Below are 23,459 nucleotides of genomic sequence, written 5' to 3'. Positions count from 1 at the left end.
TGTGCACATGTGATGCACAATGCTTTTAGGTTGAAGCTGCGGGGTTCACTCTGGGGGCATGCTGTGGCTGATAAAGGTGCCTGCTTTAATTACGTTGAATGGTAACTGTAAGTGCGATGCGTACTTGGGTGAAGTATGATTTTGCTTGGATGGCTAAACAAAAATCTGAAAGCATTTCTTTCCCTAAATATATGTGGATTCAAGGTCAGGTACAACAATGGCAATACGTTACTACCAACTCAGTCGCATTTCAGGCAAAATTGGTGATTATACAAACTAAACTATGTCTGTATAGTTTTAGTTATTTGTTTAAGTTATTTGTTGAAGGTCTCAAACGATTGCTCTTTTTCTCAATTTTTTGTTTATTAATTCTATATATATATTATATTATATATATTATTATGTAATATTATATATTATTATATGATTATTTAATCTGAATTAGAAGGCAGGCATTAGTTTCAGACTTCTTATAACTGGTCTGTTTGTGGTAGTAGTTTACCTATGTCTGTGTTTACACTGAAGTTAGTTCCCAGTAGTTCTTATGCAGTCTCACAAATGACCTGGGTAAAGTATGACTCCCACACTGAAAACCATCCGAAAGCTTCACAGAATCTCGTCTGTAATTTTAATATATCACTTATGTCTTCGAGGCAAGGCTCTCATCGAGTTAATCAACTTGTCCTCGGGAACACTTTAAGAGCCATTTTATTTTAATTTTCCTCATGGCTGGGTGTTGTACTGCACCCTTGTGGATTCGTTAATTGTAAAACCCATAATTTTTGCTCCGGGTGTCGACACGTCGTGCTTCTAGATGACTGTTGTTCTCTACTTAACTCGCACACATTTGCGCCATTGCTCCTTTGTGGCTGAGAACATACGATGTAACTGCCAATTTTTTCCTTGTTGGAAAAGATGAAGGGATGATTGTCCCCTAGAGAGGGACATTAAAGCTGGTTCGAGGTATGTTAAACTCCTCTGGCTAGAGGTCAGCAGAGTGTGTGTGTCTGGATGTCTAGAGGCTAGGCTTGTTACCGTTGATTAAACTGCTCTGGGGGCAGAGGAAAATGAATCGGGTAACAGGGCTGCATCTGTGACAGTAGCTTGCATATTTCACATCATGACAGACGGGTAAGAAAAAAATAGATTGTAGATTGTAGACTCTAATGTGAAAGTGTACTGAAATTATATGAAATCGAAAAACAACCCAATTGTGTCCGATCAAATTTTATTGATGTCTTTCTTGTTAATTTAGTAAAGCCACATAGTGATTGTCAAGATTCCGTGAGAAAATGTACAATCTCTTGTCACGATTCTGAGCGGGTAGGTTATAAATTCCCTATAGTCCAAAATATTCCTCTTGCTTCTTGTATGAAGATGAAAAATCCCTCTGTTGAAAGGCTGTGCCATGTTTTGCTGTTTTTTTAAACATGGTTGTGGGATACAGAAAGAAGGAAATGGATTTCTCTTCATATCCATCACCTCACTCTTCTCCCCCCCACACCCCCCCTCCCCTTCCCTTCCCTTCCTGTGCTGAACGTCTTGAACTCGACTCAACATTTCCATCAGTCTGACACCCACGGCTCCCTCCGCCTGAGCTCCTCTCCTCACGCAGGCCTGTGACTAAAAACATCAGACACGCTCCAGCAGCTTGGCCGTGCCAGCACGAATGTACGCTTGTTTTCTCCCCTTTCTGTCTTTTGTCCGCGGCCATTGGCCCCCGCGCCTGGCGCTGCCGCGGTGGCTCGCCTGTCTGGGCCTCGGCTCTGCCATCTGCTGGGAGCGTGGCGCGAGGGGCCACACGTGGGCGAGGGGCGACACGTGACCCACCAGTCACAACGCCCAAGGCCGGCACCCATGTGCCTCTGCAAAATTGTCTAGACATTTGGATCCATCGCTTGGCTGAAGGGTTGACATCTGTGTCAGGTTCTGCCTGATGCAAGCTGTTTTTACAAAGTTATTATACTTGCTTTAGTAGAAAGACACCCAGAATCCGATCAATGCCTATTGTTTCTAACTTTTGTCATCTGTAATATTTTCAAATAATAATTAATTGATGGCTCATTGAGGCTTATTCAAAATGAAAAACACACTGACCACTCGCATCTTCAGACAGGTGGGCAAGCTCTCGATGTGTCCACATAACTTGCATGCAAGGTTACGTCAATCTTAATTAATGACATATTTATAACAACGTCTACTCTGGCCATGTATAAATCAGTCATTTATTGACCCTTGGGAGACAGAGGACAACTAAAAAATGATTAGCACCATAAAGTTCACACTGAGTCATTATGATGATGAAGTGAAACAGGTCGAGAGGAATTAGACCAAAGTCAATGGAACGCCCTAAAGCTGTCATTACGGTTTATCTCCCCCTCTTACAGGGCTTGCTTATCATCTGAAAAGGGAATAGGTGTCCTATCATTGAGTGCCTTCACTTCCCTGAAGATAGTGCAGGGTGACCTCGCAGCCATAAATAAACAAGGTCAAAATATGTAAATAGATTCCAACAAGGTCATTATGCATGTCATTTTAGGTACATTGTGAGAGTGGACTCAATTGAAGGATTTATCTATGGGAGCACTTACTATTACGCAACCCTATTTATAGATTCTGTTATACCATTGCATGTTCTGTATATGGCCTGTGAGTGTGAGGAATCCTCAGAAGGTTGTCCAATTGAGTAATGTAAATTTGTGATGAAATGCTGCTTATTTGTAGCCTGACGATGTCATACTCATGATTCTAGTCAGAATATGAGTCTGATACCCAACCATTGGGCTTTGATTATGGGGTGTGTTTCAACGAACCAGGAAAGAAAATGCCTATTCGCTGAATTGGATACCTAGAACCAATCAGAGCAACGTAGTATTATCATCTGATAGATTAAACTTTTACCTGATCCCGTAGGAAGGACGGCAAAAACATCTTTTCAATCGACAAATGCCTTGATCGCGTTTCTCTGTTCCTCTTTCAAAATGAATGCGCTGTCAATGTCTGTTGAGATATGCCTGCTCACGTTAATTAATTAGCATTAAGGCTACAAGCTACAGTTTGTTTCAATGGGTTTTTTGTGTACACGTTAGCAATGATCTAACAATAATGGTCTAGAGAGCTTAAGTTAAGACAAACAATACTCTGCAACATCCAACACATGCACAACTAACCGAGTCATTGTAGACATTAAAAAGTCGTGTAGATAGCTTAATTCACATCAAATATTCCCCACTAAGCACTCGAGACGCGGCCATCTTGGTCGGAGTTCGAATCTACCGGTTAATTCAACTCAAGCGTTGGTATCTGTCCATCAACGTATAAAGCCCGCCCTGACAATTTGATTGGTCCGGTTTTATCCTACCGATGAAACTCTCTCCCAATTAGCCCAGAGCCAGACCAAATCTCCCTGACCAAAAATTTTGTGGGCGGGGTTTGGGCTGGTATCCAGGCTAACTTATTTGAGCATCCTGAATGTAAATTGTATTTACAGTAATTGTTTTTTTAATGTCCTGTTCATGAATATGTTTTGCTGCATCAACACTGGGAATTGTAAGTGTATCCCTTTCACCCTATGATGGTTTAAAAAAAATCATCCTCTCACATTCTAACATTACAATTAAAGGCTTGCCGAGTTACCAATTGTTGAGGCAAATTGAAGATGTTTTAGGAATGACAAAGTAATGTAATTACTGATATTAATGACCAAGTTCAGCTCCCTTGACCAAGTGGATACAATGATCATGATCATGTTAGGCACCTTTACATGGCATAGCAGTTATTATACAAAATGATAATGAAAATAACAGAACATGATTTTGCTTCCTAACTGAGTAGGCACTAAAGCTGACTAGGCCAGCTGTTCTTGTGACCCAACAAAATCACGGCGTGAAGCTCATTTGTGGTAGATGTGGGTAGAAGGATGGGCAGAATATCCACAGAGTACCAGCCTCAGGGCGGCAAGGTCTTGACGTGTCACATCCCACACCACTTGCATCACACACCAGCATCCAAAGCCCCACTGACAAATTAGTGCAGCAGCAACACCTCATCCCCAAAGAGTCTCCCTCCGTCTCCCTGAGAGTCTCCCCTGTGTGAGAGACAGCACAACACTCCGCCCATGCAAAGGGCACAGAAGAGGGCACTCCTCTCGGAGATCAGGAACAGAGAGCAAAATACCAGAACCGCAACCCAATGCCCATCTAGTTTACAGATATACTGCCCTGTCATCCTCTTTTGTTTAGGACTACTCAGATGCTATACAAAAATCATTCAAATTCAATGTGATTTAGATACCTATCTTCTCTGAACGTAATTAAAGACAGAAGGAACCTTTCCACCTACGCCGAAAAACTGGGAAGCTTTTGTTTGGTTTGTGTGCGGTCAGTATTGGTACTCACAGCATCACCACATACAATAGACAATAGGTCAACCCTTTATTTCAGAAAGAAAAAGCATGGGGGCAAACATAATCTTCTCCTGGCACGGGTACTCTGGAGACTGGCCTCCCAAACAGCTGTACACACCAATTTAAAGAGCTGTCACTGACAAGAGGAGAAGACAGCTCCAGAATATAGCTGTCATTAAAAATAGCGCAACAGCAATCTAATCTTGCTCAACTCCTGGAATTGGATAACATCAGGCATCCTCACAGACCCAGACCCTTCACAGTCGATAACTGCACAAGTTTAGTGAACAAGTCTGTCAATAAAACAAAGCGAACATTTTAAATGTACAAACTTTGAATAATATCCCATTGGGAAGCTAAACTCTGAGGATGATCAAAAAACTTTAAATAATTGTCTCACCCAGCAAGGTGCACATAAATATTCCAATATTCTGTTACTTAAATATTCTACTCCTAATACAGATATTGATAAGCCCCAGTCTTTGAAACCACTTTTGACAACGACTGCATTTCTGTTCATGTGCTGCAATTTATTTGCTGGTTTAATTAATCTTCAACTACTGTCTGAATATCGAAATCAACTGCTGTAGGTGTCTAGAGGGACAGCATTTTCTCCACTGCAGAGGGTTGAACAATAAATTGTGATGTTACACATAATTTATCTTGAACTAATGATGTTCTTGCTACAAGTGATTTCTTCAATAGACAGTGTATCAGTACAAATATGTTGTAAAATGATATAAATAGATATAGAACATATCTATCATAATATATGTTAAAATTAGGGCTGTCAAGGTAATGAATCACATGCTTTATGATTCATTAATTTAATTAAACACATTTATCAATTAGCATTTAAAGCATTTCAAAATCTGTCACTTTTGCCGTTGACAACTACGCCTTGGTAGTGTGAACATCAGGTACTTTAATTAACTTAATTTAATAAAGAACATATTTTCTTTATTCCTGATTCTATTCTATTCCTGAATCCTGACCAATCGTATAGTTTATCTAAACCTAGCAAGACTAATTTAGGTAACATCAGACTACATCAACATCTAATGCACCAATCAAATCTTGCTATCTTGCTAATTTATGTCACCAAAAAACCTCTGCCTCATTACTTTGCTTATATACACACACATATAATATATAGTTGATTCACCATTGGTTTTTACAGTTATTTTAGGTATGAATCATGCATTCCAGGAGCCAGAGTGCCAAGGAGCCAAGTGACACAAAAAAAAAGAATGATAGCATAGCTATTAACCTAATGAGACATTTGAGTTTGCCTCTGCATGCTCATGAATGGAATATTATGAATGAATGGTTGAAAAAAATACCACATCACTGCCTTTTTAGGTTGGCCAACATCAACAAGAACCCTTATGTTGTGTGTTAGCATTATGCTAGGCTATAAGACAAACAGTGTAACTTCTCTGCAATTAGCTGTTGTTATGTATTGTGTTGTTTGTGATTATGTGTTCCCATGTCCCCATCCCTTGTTCAACAGAAAATCACACCATGCCAATTTTCCCCACTGTCTGGTAAAACAGGATTATTTATTTATTTATTACTTAACCTGCATCGGGGTCAGCAGCCATTGCCATGTTTTTATGGTTAATTTTTGAAACCATAATTAAATAGAGCAGCATACTGCACGTGCCCAAACTGTTGTTTATGGCTGACTGGATTTATAATGGGTCACTTGACCTTTCATTTCCAACATTAATACTGTGGCTTAAACAAACAGATATGACTTTCATGTCATATTAAAATAATTCACAGGTTAAATCTGGCCAGGGCTCCAGACTGCATCTGTTTTAGTAAACATTCCCTCAACCCTGAGGCAGAGAATTAATCATGTAGTTTTCCTCTGTCTCCCAGCAGGTTAATGTGATCCACTGGGAGGGAAATGACACGTTCCCTAAATAGCGGAACTAAAGTTAGCTGTTTTATTTGTGTGATCGCAATTACAAAGCCATGCAAATTAACCAGGGAAAGTAGCATGTAAAAGGTGTCATTTCAGACTCACAGCTCCCTGCTTAGCATAGATATTTGTTCAAATAGTGATTTATATGATTTTGGGTCATTATTTTAATTTTTTTCTTTCAGGTATTCTTCCCCTTTTTCCAAGCACTTCCGCCCTTATTCTTATTCCTCGCAGTGACCAGTGTTTCAACATCATTTTGTCGGTGGAGCCAGTCTGTCTATTTAGAATAACTGTGCGGTTCTCCCACACCTTTGGTGAAGATTAGGGGGCTCTTTTGCAGTGTGATTAATGAGGGCCTTGCTGATTGCCCATCTCCCTTCGCACACTCTGAATTGCTTCCAATCTAGCTTGACGACAGTCATATTCCTCACATAGCTTCCAAAGGTAATAACATGGAGACGAGCTGTTTTTTTCTGGCCTTTGATTTTTAATTTCATCTCGAGCTCTTGGACATCTTTCGCTTTGTGGCCTTGACTACTGCATAGCGCAGAAATACCAACAGGAGACAAGAAGTGTTTTTCAATTGCGCCTCGGAATTTCGGATTTATGGTATTTGGGGTGAAAAAAGAAGGCTGAGATTGGGTGAGGGGGTGAGACTGGGTGATATTAAATATTGTATTCACACCACAAATTCGTTCTTACCAACCTGAACTGACCTTTAAAAAAAATGCAGTCAGACAAATATATACAACTTCTCATATTCATCCTGCAGAACAACATGGCACTTAGAAATTACCGACAAAAAAACCTCTTTCAGTATTTGTGCACTTGGCTGGGGATGTGCATTGTTCTCTCTGGGTAATAAAACAGAAGTTAATCTAAAAAAAGAGTGGGCGTATTAGTACAATTACTCTGGTCTGTTTTGCTCTGCACCACAGCAGCAAGTGCTGCATCTGTGGCGCCTCTGTCATTACGCTACATTGTCTTAACAGCTGGGAGGGAGGCTTCCTGAGAAGAAATGGTCTTAATTATGCAGGCCACTGGTTGTCAGGACTCTTACAATCACAAGTGTACATAACACAGATGCTGTTGACCTTTCTCTGACTGCAACGGGAATTTTAACAGGAACATATTCTGCCTATCAGTCATGAGCCTTTTATATACACGTATAATACAGTATGCCATGTATATTCTGACTATATTTACATAATCTTACCGTCTTCCAGCATTACGTTTCAGTTTCAGTTTCAGTTTGTTTATTTGTTTAAGAGGGACAGTGTACATTAATAAACATTAAAATGTAAATGTACCCAATTGTAGCCAAAACGTTAAGGGTTGAGATTATCTGTGCTAATTTTCGGTCCTGTGGAGTAAACACCAAACACATATTGCCATACACATAGTGCCTTAGGGAACTATTTCAGTCTGTAGGTGGAGCTGGCGTGGGATGTAATTAAGACAGATGTGGACCCCATTACATATATATATAAAACACAGTGCATGAAGACGAGAGGACTAGCTAGAGCTGTCTCCTTCCGTGCACCGTTTTCCTAGATCATTCACGCCCATGCCAGCTGATATAATGCAGAGTGCCAGCGTGTCTCAGGCAACACACTGAAAACTTCATCACCGTGTCATTAGCATCTGGTTGGGAGGGATGTGCAAGGAGACGGAATCAGAAATGCACCTTGTGCGTCTCCCGGCGCTCTCATCCCTGGTCCTCTGCCTACAGCCACCCACCTCTTTCCTCCTCCTTTTGTTCTGAGGGATGTCTTATTTAAGCACGTCTGGGGCTGCGTAATGAGGGGGGGGGGGTTTGGTGTTAGGGTGGAGGGGGCCCAGCTCTGAGGCACAGTCAGAAGCTTCTGTTAGTTTTCCCTGCTGAGGAAGCGCCCGTGCTCGGCATTCGTATTTGTTACTCTCTGCCCAGACGTGACTCCGTTGCCCTGTCTTGCTATGGCAGACAGAAGAGAGAAAAAAAAAACCTAGAAAAGTCAATTACGGTTACACGGGGCTATTTTGGGAAAAAGCGAGGAGGGATGTGAGAGTCATTAAGTAGATAATGCCGTGTCAAGCTTACCCAACAAGGGGAACCAAGCCCGTCAGAGGATTTGTAATTTGTTGGCGCTTCTCGGCGTAGGAGGCCATGGCAAGTGTTAGTTGGCTGGTAAACAATCACAGTGGTTGCTTTTTCAGCCTGGTGCCATCTCAAAGCGCTGAGGAGCATTAGTCTATGCTGCACTGCACTCACCTCGAGGGATTTTTTTTTTACAAAACAGAGAGATATTAGATATTGTTTTTGTCTTCATATAGTGAGGGATAGTTGTTTCTCAAACTGCCTCCGGATAAATGGGTTTACAAGCCATTGTAGATGTAGATTTGAGATCAGGTCTGTCTGATTGCCAGTGGTGTAGGCCATAATAATACACAGTAAGGGTATATCTTTGTCTTTTCCTTTATCTTCTATCTCAGATCTGGTACAAACGTCCAGCCAGTTAAACGTCCAACCAGTTGCCACCATTGCCAGCGACTATAGCAAATTGTCCCCTGTTTCCTGCATAGTTTAGTCTGGCTCAGTGTTCACAGGAATTCATATGCAGAATACACTTTTACACACAAAGAAGCCCATCAGCATTGCCTCAGTTTAGATTCAGGCTGAAAAACGAACATTACAACGTTTAACAGCACTACTAATCTGTAACTTCTCACATATTAATGTGTTATGCTTCTACCTGCTGTCTGCGTCTCTGAGTAGACTGTCACCACTGTTATGGTTCTCTTCACAGTACGATTAGATGAGCTTGATAGAGCACAGATTTTAAGCAGCCGAAGTAGGCTGTCTCAAAGTATTCCTTGGAGTATTTAGTGAAAAAAAAACATATATATATATATATTTTTTAAAACCACATCAGTTCTTCAGTTATTGCAAGGGGATGGCTGCTAAAAAAAAGGAAGTAATGTAATGTAATGCTGCTCAAGCTTCGACTAAGTCTGAATAGGTGCTTTTGTGGGAGTTATTCAATTGAGGATTGTTTCCTCCGTGTCACAGAAAGAGACAAGAGGAATATCTTGTAGAGCAGACCGTATTCATCCACTTCATCCATTCATCCATTCCATGCACAATACAGAGCATTCGGCAAAATGAGATATCTTCTGTCTGCTATCCAAACCATGTTGCTTGTGCTCGGTGCTTGTTCTAATGGCACTTAGAAGACTGAGCCTTTGTCACAATAATGTACAACCCAGAACGGCAACAGAGGAAAACAAAAAACCCTCGAAATTCATGTCATTGGCGTCCACAGTATTAGGCTCGTCCGTGTTTATGATTGAATGGAATTTCCACACTGCTGCACACCGAGGTGGCCCCATTTAGAGTGTTGTCAGATGGCGGAGATCATTATTTATTGAACCAGTTATGGTATTTTCAGAACGCCCAGCTGGTATTGACCCTGGACCACGAAGACGTATTTATGACGTCTTTACCCACCTCCCCTTGTTCCCCATCACATTTATTATGGGCAGTGTGAAGCTCATTGGGATATTGGTTGTTGACGTGCATTACAAAAGTGAACGAATTAGTAATAAATTGACATTTTGAAATACTGCTGATCCTAATTGTATATGTCTCTTCAGCATGGGAGAGGTTATTTGACAGGGGTTTTTCCTTTCTGCACCAATTGCAGATGTATATATAGGTGACCTATTATAGATAAATTCAGATGACAGAAACCTCTTTCAGTGTCATAAGGTATTATATGGCAGTGTTTGTATCCCTAAATTGCTTTTAAAGGTCCTTTCCGCACATCTTAGATCATAGTGGCATCATTTGTGTGTCAGCATCAGTAGAGTTAGTAGAGGTCTTGTGTGTGTTACTGTCATAGCTCAGGTTTTCAGACAAGATTATGGGAAATTTGCAATATTGTGGCTTGCTTAAACTCGTCTCCGCTTTCTTTTTTTTTTGTCAACAGAGGTCATTCAGCTCAGTCTTCCAGAGGATAAGAGATTAAGCATCACCACGGTAACAGTGGGCCTGAGCACAGTCCTCTCGTGTGCCATTCAAGGCACGCTGCGCCCGCCAATCATCTGGAAAAGAAACGGCATCATTCTTAACTTCCTGGATCTGGAAGATATTAATGTGAGTTCCAATTTAAGCTTGCTCTTTTAAGCTGTTCATATTCCAGACAGAGTATGTAGTGCCAGTGTTCAGACACATAATCAATCATTCAAGGACATGATTGAATGTTAACACATGAAGGTTGTTTTTGAAAGTACCTACATGGAAAGTTGATGGTGGTTTGTTTATTGGTTTGTGTGTTTATTTTGTGCTTGAGGTTATTTTCTCAAGGTGAAATGTTCAGGATCAGTTTTTAAACATGCAAACTTTGGTAAATAAGGTAATTCAGAAATGGCTTTTTCATTAGATGGCAGTTTGAATATTTGATAATACACTGGAACGTGAGTCTCAGCTGGAGTTCTGACTCATTGATTTTAAACAAATAATCAATACAGCAAAATAAAGGTGCACCAAAAAAATGGTGGCAATCACAAAACAAACTGCTTGCATCATATTCTCCTGCACACTTTCATTTTCCAATTAACAGCCAGCCTTGTTTCCCCGTCTGGTGTGGATCATTTGTTGTAATTGGAAATAATGAAATGATTTTGGTCTCAGGAGTTCAGCCAGCACTCATGCTGTTTTCAAAAACCACAAACCATGTAAAAAAAAATAAAAAATCAAAAAAAGAGAATGAATGATTTGTAAATCCCAGCATGGCATGGTTGGGAATTGGCTGAAGTTAATGAACAATGGAGCGCTTGTATTTACTTCACCTGCTATACTGACACAGAGTGTAGACTTGTTTATCCAGCAACTGATTAGAATTTCCTAATTGCGTGTTAATGAAATACCTGTGAAGTCTTGCAACAACAGACTTACTCACAACAACGGAAAACTAAACTAATTCGTGTGGTCAGTAAATAAAAGCATATTAGTGGCAGTGAAAGTCTAACAGCCCCTCCGAAGCAATTTGAGTGGCAACTCTCACTATGGAAACAAATCTGTGCTGCCTGTCACCGGCACAGTGTATGAACCTCCCCTATCACTGCTTCATAGAGGGGTAGGGTTTGGTATTATGAGCATTCAGTAAGAACTTGTTTGTGCGATTGAGTTTACAACCCTTCAATCACAATTTGCTGCCCTGGACAAGTTGTATTTACCCACTGAAATGACCCATTTTGTATGAAAATGGTCTTGTTTTAAAAATCAATGAGTATATTAAAGAGTGATAGAATTTCTGCGCCGGGAGGTGTAATAGAATCGTGTTCTATTTTAACCTCATGTACAGCCAAGCGCCTCTTTTTAAGCAGACCTATTTGTCTACAGCTAAATTGGGGCATTTTACATATTGAATAGCATTCTCCCCAAAGGTAATTGTTTTGCGTGTGCATGTTTTTTCTTTTTTGTTTGATTGCACTCCGGGTAGCACTTCAGGGAGATGAAACAGAATAGGAGTTAGACGCACAACAGATGCTGCACTGAATTTCCGGTAGGTTTTTCAGGTCAAAAGATTAGATCAAAAGTTACATCATCAAATGCAAATAAATTCCAACTCAGAACAAATAATTCATGAGCTGTGAACACTCATTTGTAAAACATATTGACTTCATAACATTTCAATACTTTTTAAAACAGCTTTAACAAACATAACGCTTTTAAATACCATGCCACTGTTTCGGGCGCCAACCATCACCGCAAATAGTAGTGAATTTCGACCCACTTCTACAATAAAACAGAAAAGGAAAAACAGGGAAGACAACAAAACGTTCTTTGGTTTACTGGTTCCATCCTGAGTGATGTTTTCAAACTAACTTATTAATACAAATGGTGTAAAATAGCAGTATTTTAATCTATATTTTCTTCTGCATATCTGCAAGGCAACAATTGAAAACAAATGTTCCTTAACAATAAGATTGTTCTTTTACCGAATCAGAGTGTTGTTGTATCATTGTCATAGAAACCCAACCTGTTGGTTTGCTCTCAGTGAACTTGAATCAGTCACTTGATGAAAATGAACTCGTCACCGTAGGCCTTATATTGATTCTGCAAAAGGGCACCAGCCTGCTATCCATTTGACATTAGCGGACGCGGCGCTGCAGATACACTCATCTTCAGCGGCACCTCCCCTAGTGGGACAGTGCTATTTAGTGTCTTAATCCCTCTAAGCCAGCGCTGGAAGCCCGGGTGAGCTGCGCATCCTGAAAAACAACAACTCACCTCATTCATCACCGTAATGTTTCGGTGTATTTTTAACCCCTCCTATTTCTCAGGCCGGTGATGCACGCGGGGGCTCTGCTCCCTGAGACTGACTCCCCGCGGTGCTGTTCTCATCACACCCCCTCCCTCCCTCCTCTCTTCTTCAATTAGGACTTTGGCGATGACGGCTCCCTCTACATCACCAAGGTGACAACCATCCACATGGGCAACTACAGCTGCCACGCATACGGCTACGAAGATCTGAGTCAGGCCCATGTGCTCCAAGTGAATGGTTAGTACAGGGGTTAACACTTCCGAGAATCATGGTTGTCTGGAGTCAAAACTACATATGTCAAGTGTCCTTTGTAGGTTACATGACAAAAGAAGCACACGTCACTTGAGGCTTATTTCTAAACCCACATGCATCTTAAAATATGCAAAGTGCATAGCTCAGGGAATCGACAAGAAATTTGAGTTCAGTCATCTATAAGATGTTTATTTCAATCCAATAGCAACATCAAATAATCAGTGGCTGTAAAATAGTGGGCATGTTGTCTACAGTTATCAAAGCGTATAGCTTCACAAAGTAATTTGCATAAGATTTTTTTTCCCCTTTGCTGAACGGTGTGATTACCAATGCTTGCTCTTCAATAAGGACCTCGGCAGAACCACCAGTGCTCCACTGAATCAAAGATAATAATCCAATTTCAGAGCTTTGTTTCTCTGCTGTCAGATAGGCAGAGGAAAAATAGAGGAAAACATTTTCAATTAACTAGAACAATATACATGATTGTTATGCTTTTTCACGGGGGATTGTAGCTAATTGAAAAGCGATACAGCTGCAGCGGGGACCTGCTAGCTCTGAGGCGAGCGCTAGCAGTAATGTCGCCAGGAAACAGGTTATCTCCTTACACAATTAACAGCCAGCCACGTTTGGCTCACATCGACTAACACACCTGGAAGATGAGTAAACAAAGGACAACTGTCATGCCTTACTATATTCTCATGAAATGTTGACAATCGGACAGATTCAGGTTACGTTGTTTTTTTCTTCACTTTTACGGAATTCTAAGCTGCACATGTTCCCCCCATCCCCCCCCCCCCCATCCCGTTCTCTCTCTTTCAGTGCCCCCAGTGATTCTGGTGTACCCCGAGACTCAGGCTCAGGAGCCCGGGGTGGCTGCCAGTCTCTACTGCCATGCGGAGGGCATCCCCAACCCCAAGATCACCTGGCTGAAGAACGGCATGGACCTCCAGCCACGGGCCTCCAAGCAGCTCTCCCTTGTCGGTATGTCAGAACGCTCTTCCCCTGAACTGCTTTCCCACCTGATTGCATGATGTGCCAAGGGGGAGTTTTTCTCCTGGGGACCATCTCAGACCATCTGATTGGGTAATTATGTCACAGGAAAGAGGTATGGTTAAAGCACCGTTTGTCCTCTGTGTCCCCTCCTGTTGAGGTATCGTAAATGATGGCCCTTTTTTGCGCTGTGGTTTTGCCAGCTGATTGCAATCTCTCAGAATATCGGAACAAACTGATGAGACACCACTACTGTTTTGGGAATACATAGGCTGACAGTGAGGTAAAATTTGGTGTACGCAGTCATGCAAACATTTATCAGGGAATGTAAGTTTCAGGAGCCTTTTCACATCCTACCCCTGATTGGGAATAATTTGGAAGTATGTGTTCACGAATACAAATAGAATGTTTATGTTACAAATGTTAGGTTTCCTTCAGGTGCACTAAGATTTCCAATGTTATTTTCCCTCTCCAATTTACTCAATCAGAAAACCTATACAAGATCAAAAAACATGTCATGATGTGATTCTGTCACTGGGGAAATAAATGTATAGAGAACAGAGATGAACATTGGGAAAAATGCACCAACAAATCATCTGGTAATGTTAATACTTAAGTGTACTTAATATAAGTGAAAATAAGATTATAATAATCACAAATAGAGTATATTACATTTCTTAAAAAATAATTCTATTGTGTTCTGATCATGACTTGACTATGCATGTCTATGCACAGTGCCAACACTTTATTCTTTATTAAAGAAAATGTAATAATGTGAGACAGTTTTGGTTTCCTTGGGCAACAATCAATCAATCAATCAAACAACCTATTTTAAAATAATCAGATAAATACACTCCTTAGAGTAATCCTGTGAATTCTTTTACCTTTGATGAATCCATGTCATTTGCAATCAGTAACTAATTACATTTTGCAAAAAAAAAAAAATCTATCCATCACTGTGACCACAGGTAATGAGCTAGGGAATGTTTGATTAGTGTGTGAGCCTAGGCTCAGTCGAGTCTATCCAAGAACTTGGAAGCCATCCATCAGCTCCCAGTCAGCATTCCTGGAGTAGATAGTGTAGATCGTGATCAAGAAGAGGGATCAAAGGCAGCCGACTGATAGGGTGAGATAGATATGAGAGGATGAAGGTGAAGCACAAGAGAGGCAGAGAGAGGGAAGAGAGAGGGAAAGAGGGAGAGAAAGATAGGGACCTGAGCGTGATCTTTGACATCACATGTGAAAGTGCAGTCAGATAGAGGGTGTCCTCCGATGTGGATGTGTTGTGAAGGTTGTGGTGTTATGATCAAGGTAACACAGGCTGTGGAGTGGATCTGAGGGCATGCCGTACATCACAAAAGGGCGCAGGCACCAGGGCTTTGATTATTTCCTGTCTCAGCATCGCCCCTCACACCCCCACCCCCACCCCCACACCCCCATCACCACCACCGCCCCTCCGTGTCAGACTAAATCTGATACATGGACCCGTTCCCAAACACAGCACAGGAAGTGTCATTTCTGAAGACAGCCTGGGGTTGTGATATACAAGAAAACTTTTGTCAAAACTACCTCACCAACTACTCGGGGTATAACTTCAGCATCGTAGTAATCTTCAGGAGTGAATAATTCATTTTAAACATACTGTTTTATATTCCACTCTTCCCTTCTCCAGCAAATGGCAGTGAGCTTCACATTGGGAGTGTGCGCTACGAGGACACAGGGGCCTACACCTGCATTGCCAAGAATGAAGTCGGTGTGGACGAAGACATCTCCTCCCTATTCGTGGAGGATTCTGCTCGAAAGACACGTATGTAGAAGGCTCTGTATGCCTCTCAAAAGGTGTTATAGGTGCTGGGAGTGGATCTGATTTCTAATTCCAATGCCTTTTTGTCAAAATTCAGCAAAATGCACCCCACGGTTCAGTAGCTGTCCATTGAGTGTGCGCTCTCAAAGACAGTCTGGCTCTGTAACTGAGTATCAAACATAGTGGCTCGGACTGAGCCATAAACATGATATGTGTTGCTTTAGGAGCACAGAAGAGAGAAGTGTCATTGAATTGGCTGTTTTAATTGTATTTTTTTCAACAACATTTGCCAGACTGCACCTTTAACCCCTTCAGTATTTCATGGTATTTTACAGCAGGTTATAAAGGCGTCTCAAGGTTGGTCACTTTCAGGCTATTGACTGACTTTTCTATGATCTGTTTAATCTAGTCGCTGACTAGGAAAGCTCTGGATCACACCAAGTGATTCTGGCAACAACCTTATGTTAAGTCATTGACCATTCAAAAATGCATTCAGTCAATCTGCAAGGAATGATTGCAAGACAGCAAGAGGTTTGTGAAGACCGATAGTATATTATGTGAGATTCAGGAAGTTTAAATATGCTACCCCTTTTGTCAAAGTTTTGAATATTATATCATGTGCTATTTGGATTCAGCTGGATGCCTTCAACCTATTTAATATGGCTATTGAGAATAGGGGGCAGTGCTTTTCAGTGTGTGTACTTTGCTTTTCATGCTCTATACTACTACTATAGTATAAAAGTATGACTGTATTAATATACTAAGAATAGTATATTTTCCTATTACCTCAGCATTCCAGTAAGGGAACACAATCTGTTTGATTGCTAAACTATATTCCCTCTTTTCTGTGTCCTGCACAACCTTTGGATCTCTAAAAATATGCATGTAAACATAATTCTTGTTTGTTCTCTAAAAATGGCTGTATTTCTCTCTTCTTGGTATGCTGACATTGCCGCAGTTGCAAATATACTCTGGCGAGAGGAAGGTACGGATAAATGATCCAGTGTCATTGGTGTAATTAATGACTGTTTTCTTCAACGTCTGTTGATTATTCTCATGATATTACTGTAACTTAAGTGCTCTCTCTCTCTCTCTCTCTCTCTCTCTATATATATATATCTCTAGCTCTCTCTCTCTATCTCTCCAATGAACCTCTTTCTGTTGCGCCCACCTTCACTTACGGGGATTGCCTTTTAATATATTCTATGAGTTGGAGTTCAGGGGCAATTGCTTGAAAAGATGAAGAAAAATGAAATTCTTTCGGCTGGAACATTTAGCAAAAAAAGTGTTATTTTACATAAAAAGTTTTATCACACCTTTTATAAAAACAAGCCTGGGGATCTTTGACACAAGCAATACAAAAATAATCTTAAAACTTTAGCAGGTAATTACACAGAAGGGGTAAAAAGATGGCTGCAAAAACAAAGTTTTATTGAGCTCTGGGCATCATTTTGTATTCTTTCAAACTTTTTGTTTTGTTTTGGTCCGTTATTCTGCTTTACACGCTTCACAGAAATCTCAACTGACATCTGCGAGCTTTAGTTTCTGACAGCTGATCACATGAAGACATCTGTGTGGGGAGGGTGTTTCAATACTTCACTAAGCACACCACTGAAGACAAACGCGCACATATATAACGCCATATATATAATTACGGTGCCTGATTGGCTGCCTGCTTGTGCTTTTTGACAATGTGGCAACTCCGCTGCCCTCTTGTCATGGTGAGATTTTTCCGTGTGTTCTAATTAGCTGTCCCCCTCAGAGAGGTGATAGACAAAGTTTTCTTGTTTTTTCATTCTCTGGTTCCGTTATCTGATGCAGTTGTGCTTTTTGAGTGCTGTGTTTTGAGTTTGCTTGACAGGGGCTGTGATGTTTTTACCTATTCCCGGTTCTCTCTGACAGGGTTGAGTGTGGGGAACATGTTCTACGTGTTCTCGGATGAAGGGGTCACCATACTGCAGCCGGGCGAGTGCGAGGTCCGTAGGCGCATAAAGCGCTCCGAGAGGATTGTGGCCAGTTATGTAAGTGTGTCTGACAATGACGTCCATGCTAGCGTTCAATAGTATGTTAAAACGGAATTAACACCAGAGTTATGTATGTGGAGACATGACAGGCTGGGAAGCAGAAATAATGTAGAGACGTGCTGTTCTTTATGTGGGTCTCTCTTCTCAAAGACATATGCATCAATCCTGAATGGAATCTATCGAATCCATTCATTTTCATTACAAAATTCAATTCAGTGTAATGACGCTTGATTAAATTCAATTCATTTCAGCTTATCCATATAATCTTGAACAATGAGCGCTGCCTTTTTATTCAGCAGTATTCACAAGAGATATTATGGAGTGTTATGAAACCTGGTGCAGTATTATGCCCTGCTGTATTGTGCCAGGCGTAATACAATGGAGGATATCACCCTTTTGGATGATCTCTTGGAGGTTTTACGTCTCACAAGCTTATGTAAGTGAATTAGGGATCGATAGAAACTCAATAAGCCATGTGTTAGTCTGTTAATGCTGTAAGGTGCATTCGCTCTGATCCATGTGGCGTCTAAGCTTTGTCTCCAAGGTGTAATCTGGCTTGAGATTCATTGTCCACTGAATGAAAAGTCAATACCACTGTCTTTCCCCAAGGTCATCTTAATACTTGAATTGGTCCACAAAAAGTATTTATTTTAAACAATAAATTAAAATTCTTATACCTGCAAGTCAACCTGATTTTTTATATATTTTAATCAAAAGGCTTTCCTTCATTGTACAGTTGCATGTGTCATTCATTACTGATACTGTATGCAGCAAGACAAATAATACTCCTCTGCTGGTTCCCTCTGACAGGAAGAGATGTGTCCCAAAAGTGAAGGCATTTCCCCGCAGCACTGCGTGTGGGCCTCTGCTCTCAATGTCCGCCACAAGTACGTCTACGTCACGCAGCCTCTCCAGAACCGCCTGCTGATTATTGACACGCAAGCCCAGAAAGTCGTCCAGGTGGGGATTAATCCTGTTCCTCAAGCACTGTCTTATCCTCAGAGATGTCAATTCATATTTGAGTCAGTCATGTGCAAATGGAAGCCTTTTAGCAAATAAGAGAGAAAAGTGAAGGAAAAAATGGGTTAGTTAGGCAAGAAAAAAAACTGTAAAAAAGGCATGTACTTGGCTGTGATGTCTGTGTCTCTCTCTCTTTCTTACGCTCTCTCCATCTCTCTCAATCTTAATCATGATTTATTACTTAATTGTATTGCAATATGTGTTCTGTCACCTTGCTTTTATTACTCAGAGGGTGGCAGCAGTCATTCACATGCCTGACTGAATGTTTTTTTTTAATATTCTGACAGATACTTTATTGACAGTTACAAGGTCAAAGGCCAACCATACTGTGCATCTTTAAGGATAGCCTGTCACAGGCAATGGCTGTTCTGTTTAAAATGGAGGGCTATCTTCCCATTTCTGCACTGGCTCCTCTATTAAACGCCACAGGAACTCTGTCTGTGCTAGGCCCTGTCCCCAGCAGCTAGATAACTGTGTTCTGTGCTGTCTGTTGACTATGACTGTGCCCTGGGCATAAGCTCAGTTTGACCCATTGTCTTTATTTCTGTGTGTGTTGTTGCGTGTGCATTTGTGTGTGTGTGTGTGTGTGTGTGGGTGTGTGTGGGTGTGTGTGTGTGCGTATTTATGCATATGTGTGTGTGTGTGTGTGTGTGTGTGTGTGCATGTGTGTGTGTGCGTGTCCTTCTCTATCCCCTCTTAGGCAGTGGAGACAGACCCTGTGCCTGTCAAGCTATTCTACGACAAGTCCCATGACCAAGTGTGGGTCCTGAGTTGGGGTGACCTACAGAAATCCCATCCCACATTGCAGGTACATGATGAGCGTGTGTGTGCGTGAGTGAGTCAGTGTGAGCATGTAGATGTGTGTGTGTGAAAAATATGTTTTCAAAATAGACTTAGGATGGAAATTTCTCCAGATAGGTGAGGAAAGACTGTGGAGGTGTGGATGGGTTTTTACTCTGTCCAGGGACTAATACCCCTGACTGGTGGGTAAGCATGGGGAAGACGGTATGATACCACCCCTCGCACCGCCTCCCAAAAACAGGCACAGGAGAGAGGACACCCAGCCTCATCGCGTAATGGCAAAATTGTCGCGGGCGAGCGTCAGACACAACATTCATTATCCACTCTCCTTTCAGAGGAGAGAATCCCATTAGGGTTGGTGTGAGGTGCGCATCCTGCAAAAGCTCATTGTGGTGGAGACCATCCTATTAGCAGGGGAATGTATTGCAGCCACTGTCAGGTATCGGTTTCCTGTGTCGTACCAATGTGTTCGCTCTGGCCTGCTCAAGCGTGAGAAGCAAGCAGCGAGTGAGAAGGCGCCAGCCATGTCGTCAGAGAAGAGAAGAGATTATACTACTCACTTTAAATTCCTCTCTGGAACAGTGGTAAGAGTTTGGCCGCATACCTTTTGGCACGTTAAGACGGTTTCGTTCAGCGGCTCTTAACACGTCTCATTTCTGGGAATACTCGATAGTAATGAATAATTACGGCGCAGGGCACCGTTCGCTTAAAAAATGCAAGAAAGCAATTTTAGGGAATGCCACATATTAGACCAGAGGGCGTATGGATCACACCACAAATAAATGGCTTGATAATGCCATTATCATTTGGAAAGGCAGTAATTGACCTGTTCGTCTGAGATTCATCTGCACCACAGGCAGTGGGAGACTCAAGGAGCGCCATATCAAATACCTCTTCATTTTAATAGCTCGATGTTCAAACGTTCGGAATGTGATTGTCAATTCATTAGATTAAACAAATGAAAAGGGGGAAAATGAACTCGGCGCTAAAGATAGCCCGGCTCTCTCCTCACTGCAGGTTTTGTAAGCGAGCGGCCTTTACTGTTTGGATAAGGAGGCGAGGAGGGAAAGTTTACTCTCCTTATCGCCAGCACACCAAACAACATCCGTTTGTTATTTCAAGAGATGAGACCCCGGGAGACTAAATGACAGGTCTGAAAATCGGGCAAGCAGCAATCTCTTTACCGTGCGCTGACTACCGTCCCAATGCTATGACTAATTCATTGGAGCAGTGCAGGGCAGGCGGCACTGCTAGGTTCAAGAGAGGCTCTTCACCACAACACTCGGCCCCCACAAATCGTGTTATTGATACCACTGTTGTATAGCACACGCTACAACCGTCTGCTTTTAGACAAGCCTGCTGCAAGATTTAACGTCTACAGAAGCTTAGCTTGAATTCAAAAAGCTTAACTTGACAGATTATAAGTGTATGTACCACTGGAGGGACCCTAAATGACTTGCTGAGACGGTATTAGGAGTGCCTGGTGTCTTACAGCGTGTAGCAAGGCTGCCATTACAGTAGGGGCTCTTAAGCAGTTAAGCAGAGCTGTTTGGGGTAGAATCATGAAGGAGACGCTGCGAAAAGATCCATCGAAAGAGAACAGTTTCCACAGGACGAGGGACCACCAAGAGGCCGCCGTGCTTTTAAGATTCCTCATCTATAAACATTTAAATGCAAATATAAACGCCGTCCCCTAATGGCTCTCTCTTGTGGTGTTTTGAGCTTCTGATCCTCTGTCTCCCCTCGTTGTGGCATTAATGAGCGTAGAGCCGAATGCGATGGACCTCTCCGCCTTTCCGAGGTTGTGTGATGAATGAGCCTCACAGTGGCCGCATAAACAGCGCAGGAGTCCTTGGCAGTGTCTAAACAATGTCAGGTGTGTGTGATGGAGCGCCTGCCACGCCACTGCTGGAGGAGGAGGCCCCTGTCAAGCCCTCGGATGCGCCGGGCCAAGATAAATCTGAGACAGGCGGAGGCTCATGAGACAGGTGGAGGCTCGTCATTTTGCTCATAGCGTCCACGTTTCATGGACACCACAGCGTATAAGCCTCTCGCAAAGACTGAGGTAGAGTTATTGCGTGTGACCATTAATCTGACCTTATCTGCAGGTAGTATGGAGCTAATATGTAAATGAATGTGTGCTTGTCTTGGTAAGGGTCACCTGTGAATTTTAGGACGTGCTGTGGAGCTCACATTAACTGTGCCATTTGTTTGAATTGCAGCCTTTGACTTTGGGTCTCACTGTTTGCTTGTTTCTGGGCTGATGTAGGTTATTACCCAAGCGAGTGTGGGAGAAGTGCATCGTGTCTTCCGGACGCCATTCCAGAGGGTGGATGACTTTTTCCTGCCTCCCACCAACCTCATCATCACACACGTCAGGTATGAGGTGTCACTCACCTCCGACGATAATGACCTCCTCCTACCCGCGTCGGCCAAATCCTGCCTAGGAGTGGAAATGAACAAATTACGGTCATAATGAAAATCTTAATGTACTTTAATGACAGGAAAAGCAATTAACCTTTCCCGTTGACCTTTATCATTCCAGATTTGGCTTTGTCTTCTTAAAATCTGAACCTGCCGTGCATAAAATTGACCTGGAGACCTTCCATCGCGTCAAGAGCATCAGCCTGAAGAACTACAGCTGCATACCAGTCAGCATGGCCTACACCCACCTGAGCGGCTACTACTTCATCCAGTGTCAGGGCCGGAACCGGAGCGCTGCCATGCCTCAGCTGCTCATTGACAGCGTGACGGACACGGTCATCGGCCACAACCTGGACATCACCGGCAAGCCCTACGTCTCCCCCGACGGCCGCTACGTGGTCACCCCGGACGAGCGCAGCGGGAAGATCCGGGTCCAGACGGTGTCCTTCCAGGGCGAGCTGCGTCTCATCCAGGAGCTGGTCGCCTCGCCACAGGTGTCCGACCTAGTGTTCCAGCCGTCCTTCGTGGAGTCCAACCAGTACGCGGCGGTGGCCACGACCACCTCCGGCACGGGCCTGCTGTTCTCCGACTTGTCTGCCGGCAGGAGCGTGGTGCTGGGGGGGCTGAAGGAGCCGCTGCCCCCTCACAGCTGGCCCTGGAGCAGAGCCAACCGCGTGGTGGCGTCCAGCGGGCTGTTCGGACCGTACCTGGTCACGCCGTCAGCCGAGTCCCTGTTCGTGCTGAACGGCAAGCTGAGCAGCCTGCACTGCGAGGTGTCAGACGTCAAGCGGGGCAACACAGTGGTGTGGGTGGGGGAGGTATGAGACCCGGGCGACCTGCGATCAGGCTGAACTACTGAAAACTGTAACAAGAGGACTCAACCCCCTGGACTGAGCGCGAGGAAAGACCATGTGTGTGTGTGAGAGTGTTTGTGTGTGTGTGTGTGTGTGTGTGTGTGTGTGTGTGCGCGTGTGTGCGCGTGTGTGTTGTGAGAGTGTTTGTGTGTGTGTGTGTGTGTGTGTGTGTGTGGGTTACTGTTGTAAAAGTACACAAACATAAAAAAATGTAGAGTAATCAAAACAAAAAAAACAAGCATTAAGAAATCCTGTAATGATCTTTCTACTGGGAGAGGGTGAGCCAGTGCTCTTCAGTGCAACAGTGATCCATGCGCGCTCCAATAAGAAGAAATGTTCATTATTGCACTTCCTCGTGACACAGCAGAAACCGTTTGTTGCAAGAGAGAGGGTAGCTAACGTCGTCGGTGACATTTTTCGAAAAATTAACTATGCACAATGCTCACTTTTTTGTCTTAAAGCTGTTTGGTTTCAGTCAGATGTCTGTCCCTCACCCTGTGCTGCAACTAGTCACTCCTGCATAAGAAACCTGTCGGTCAGCCACACGAGTCTGCAGTCCGTTATTTTAAAGTCATGGCCTTCAGTTGGTAAGCCTTTTGCACATGTTCATGGTAGTGACCGGTTTCTCTGAGTGTCTCCTGTCT

At 42.6% G+C, this 23,459-nt stretch overlaps 1 protein-coding gene across 1 annotated transcript in view; it reads left to right on the top strand.

Annotated features, from left to right (window-relative positions):
* Positions 1-22,785, top strand: part of fstl4 (follistatin-like 4) — a gene marked incomplete at both ends in the record, with an annotated part of 99,882 nt that extends 77,097 nt beyond the window's left edge. Inside the window, 10 exons of the mRNA XM_080855194.1 lie at positions 10,307-10,473; positions 12,763-12,883; positions 13,718-13,879; positions 15,561-15,695; positions 16,651-16,677; positions 17,595-17,713; positions 18,527-18,676; positions 19,437-19,544; positions 21,807-21,916; positions 22,083-22,785. Of these exons, the coding sequence (XP_080711320.1) occupies positions 10,307-10,473; positions 12,763-12,883; positions 13,718-13,879; positions 15,561-15,695; positions 16,651-16,677; positions 17,595-17,713; positions 18,527-18,676; positions 19,437-19,544; positions 21,807-21,916; positions 22,083-22,785 (1,802 nt within the window). The remainder of the gene's footprint in view (positions 1-10,306; positions 10,474-12,762; positions 12,884-13,717; positions 13,880-15,560; positions 15,696-16,650; positions 16,678-17,594; positions 17,714-18,526; positions 18,677-19,436; positions 19,545-21,806; positions 21,917-22,082) is intronic.
* Positions 22,786-23,459: the final 674 nt, after the last annotated feature.

The sequence above is a fragment of the Sprattus sprattus genome, assembly GCF_963457725.1.
Source record: "Sprattus sprattus genome assembly, chromosome: 1".
NCBI lineage: Eukaryota > Metazoa > Chordata > Actinopteri > Clupeiformes > Clupeidae > Sprattus > Sprattus sprattus.
This window is presented reverse-complemented; position numbering and strand designations above follow the sequence as displayed.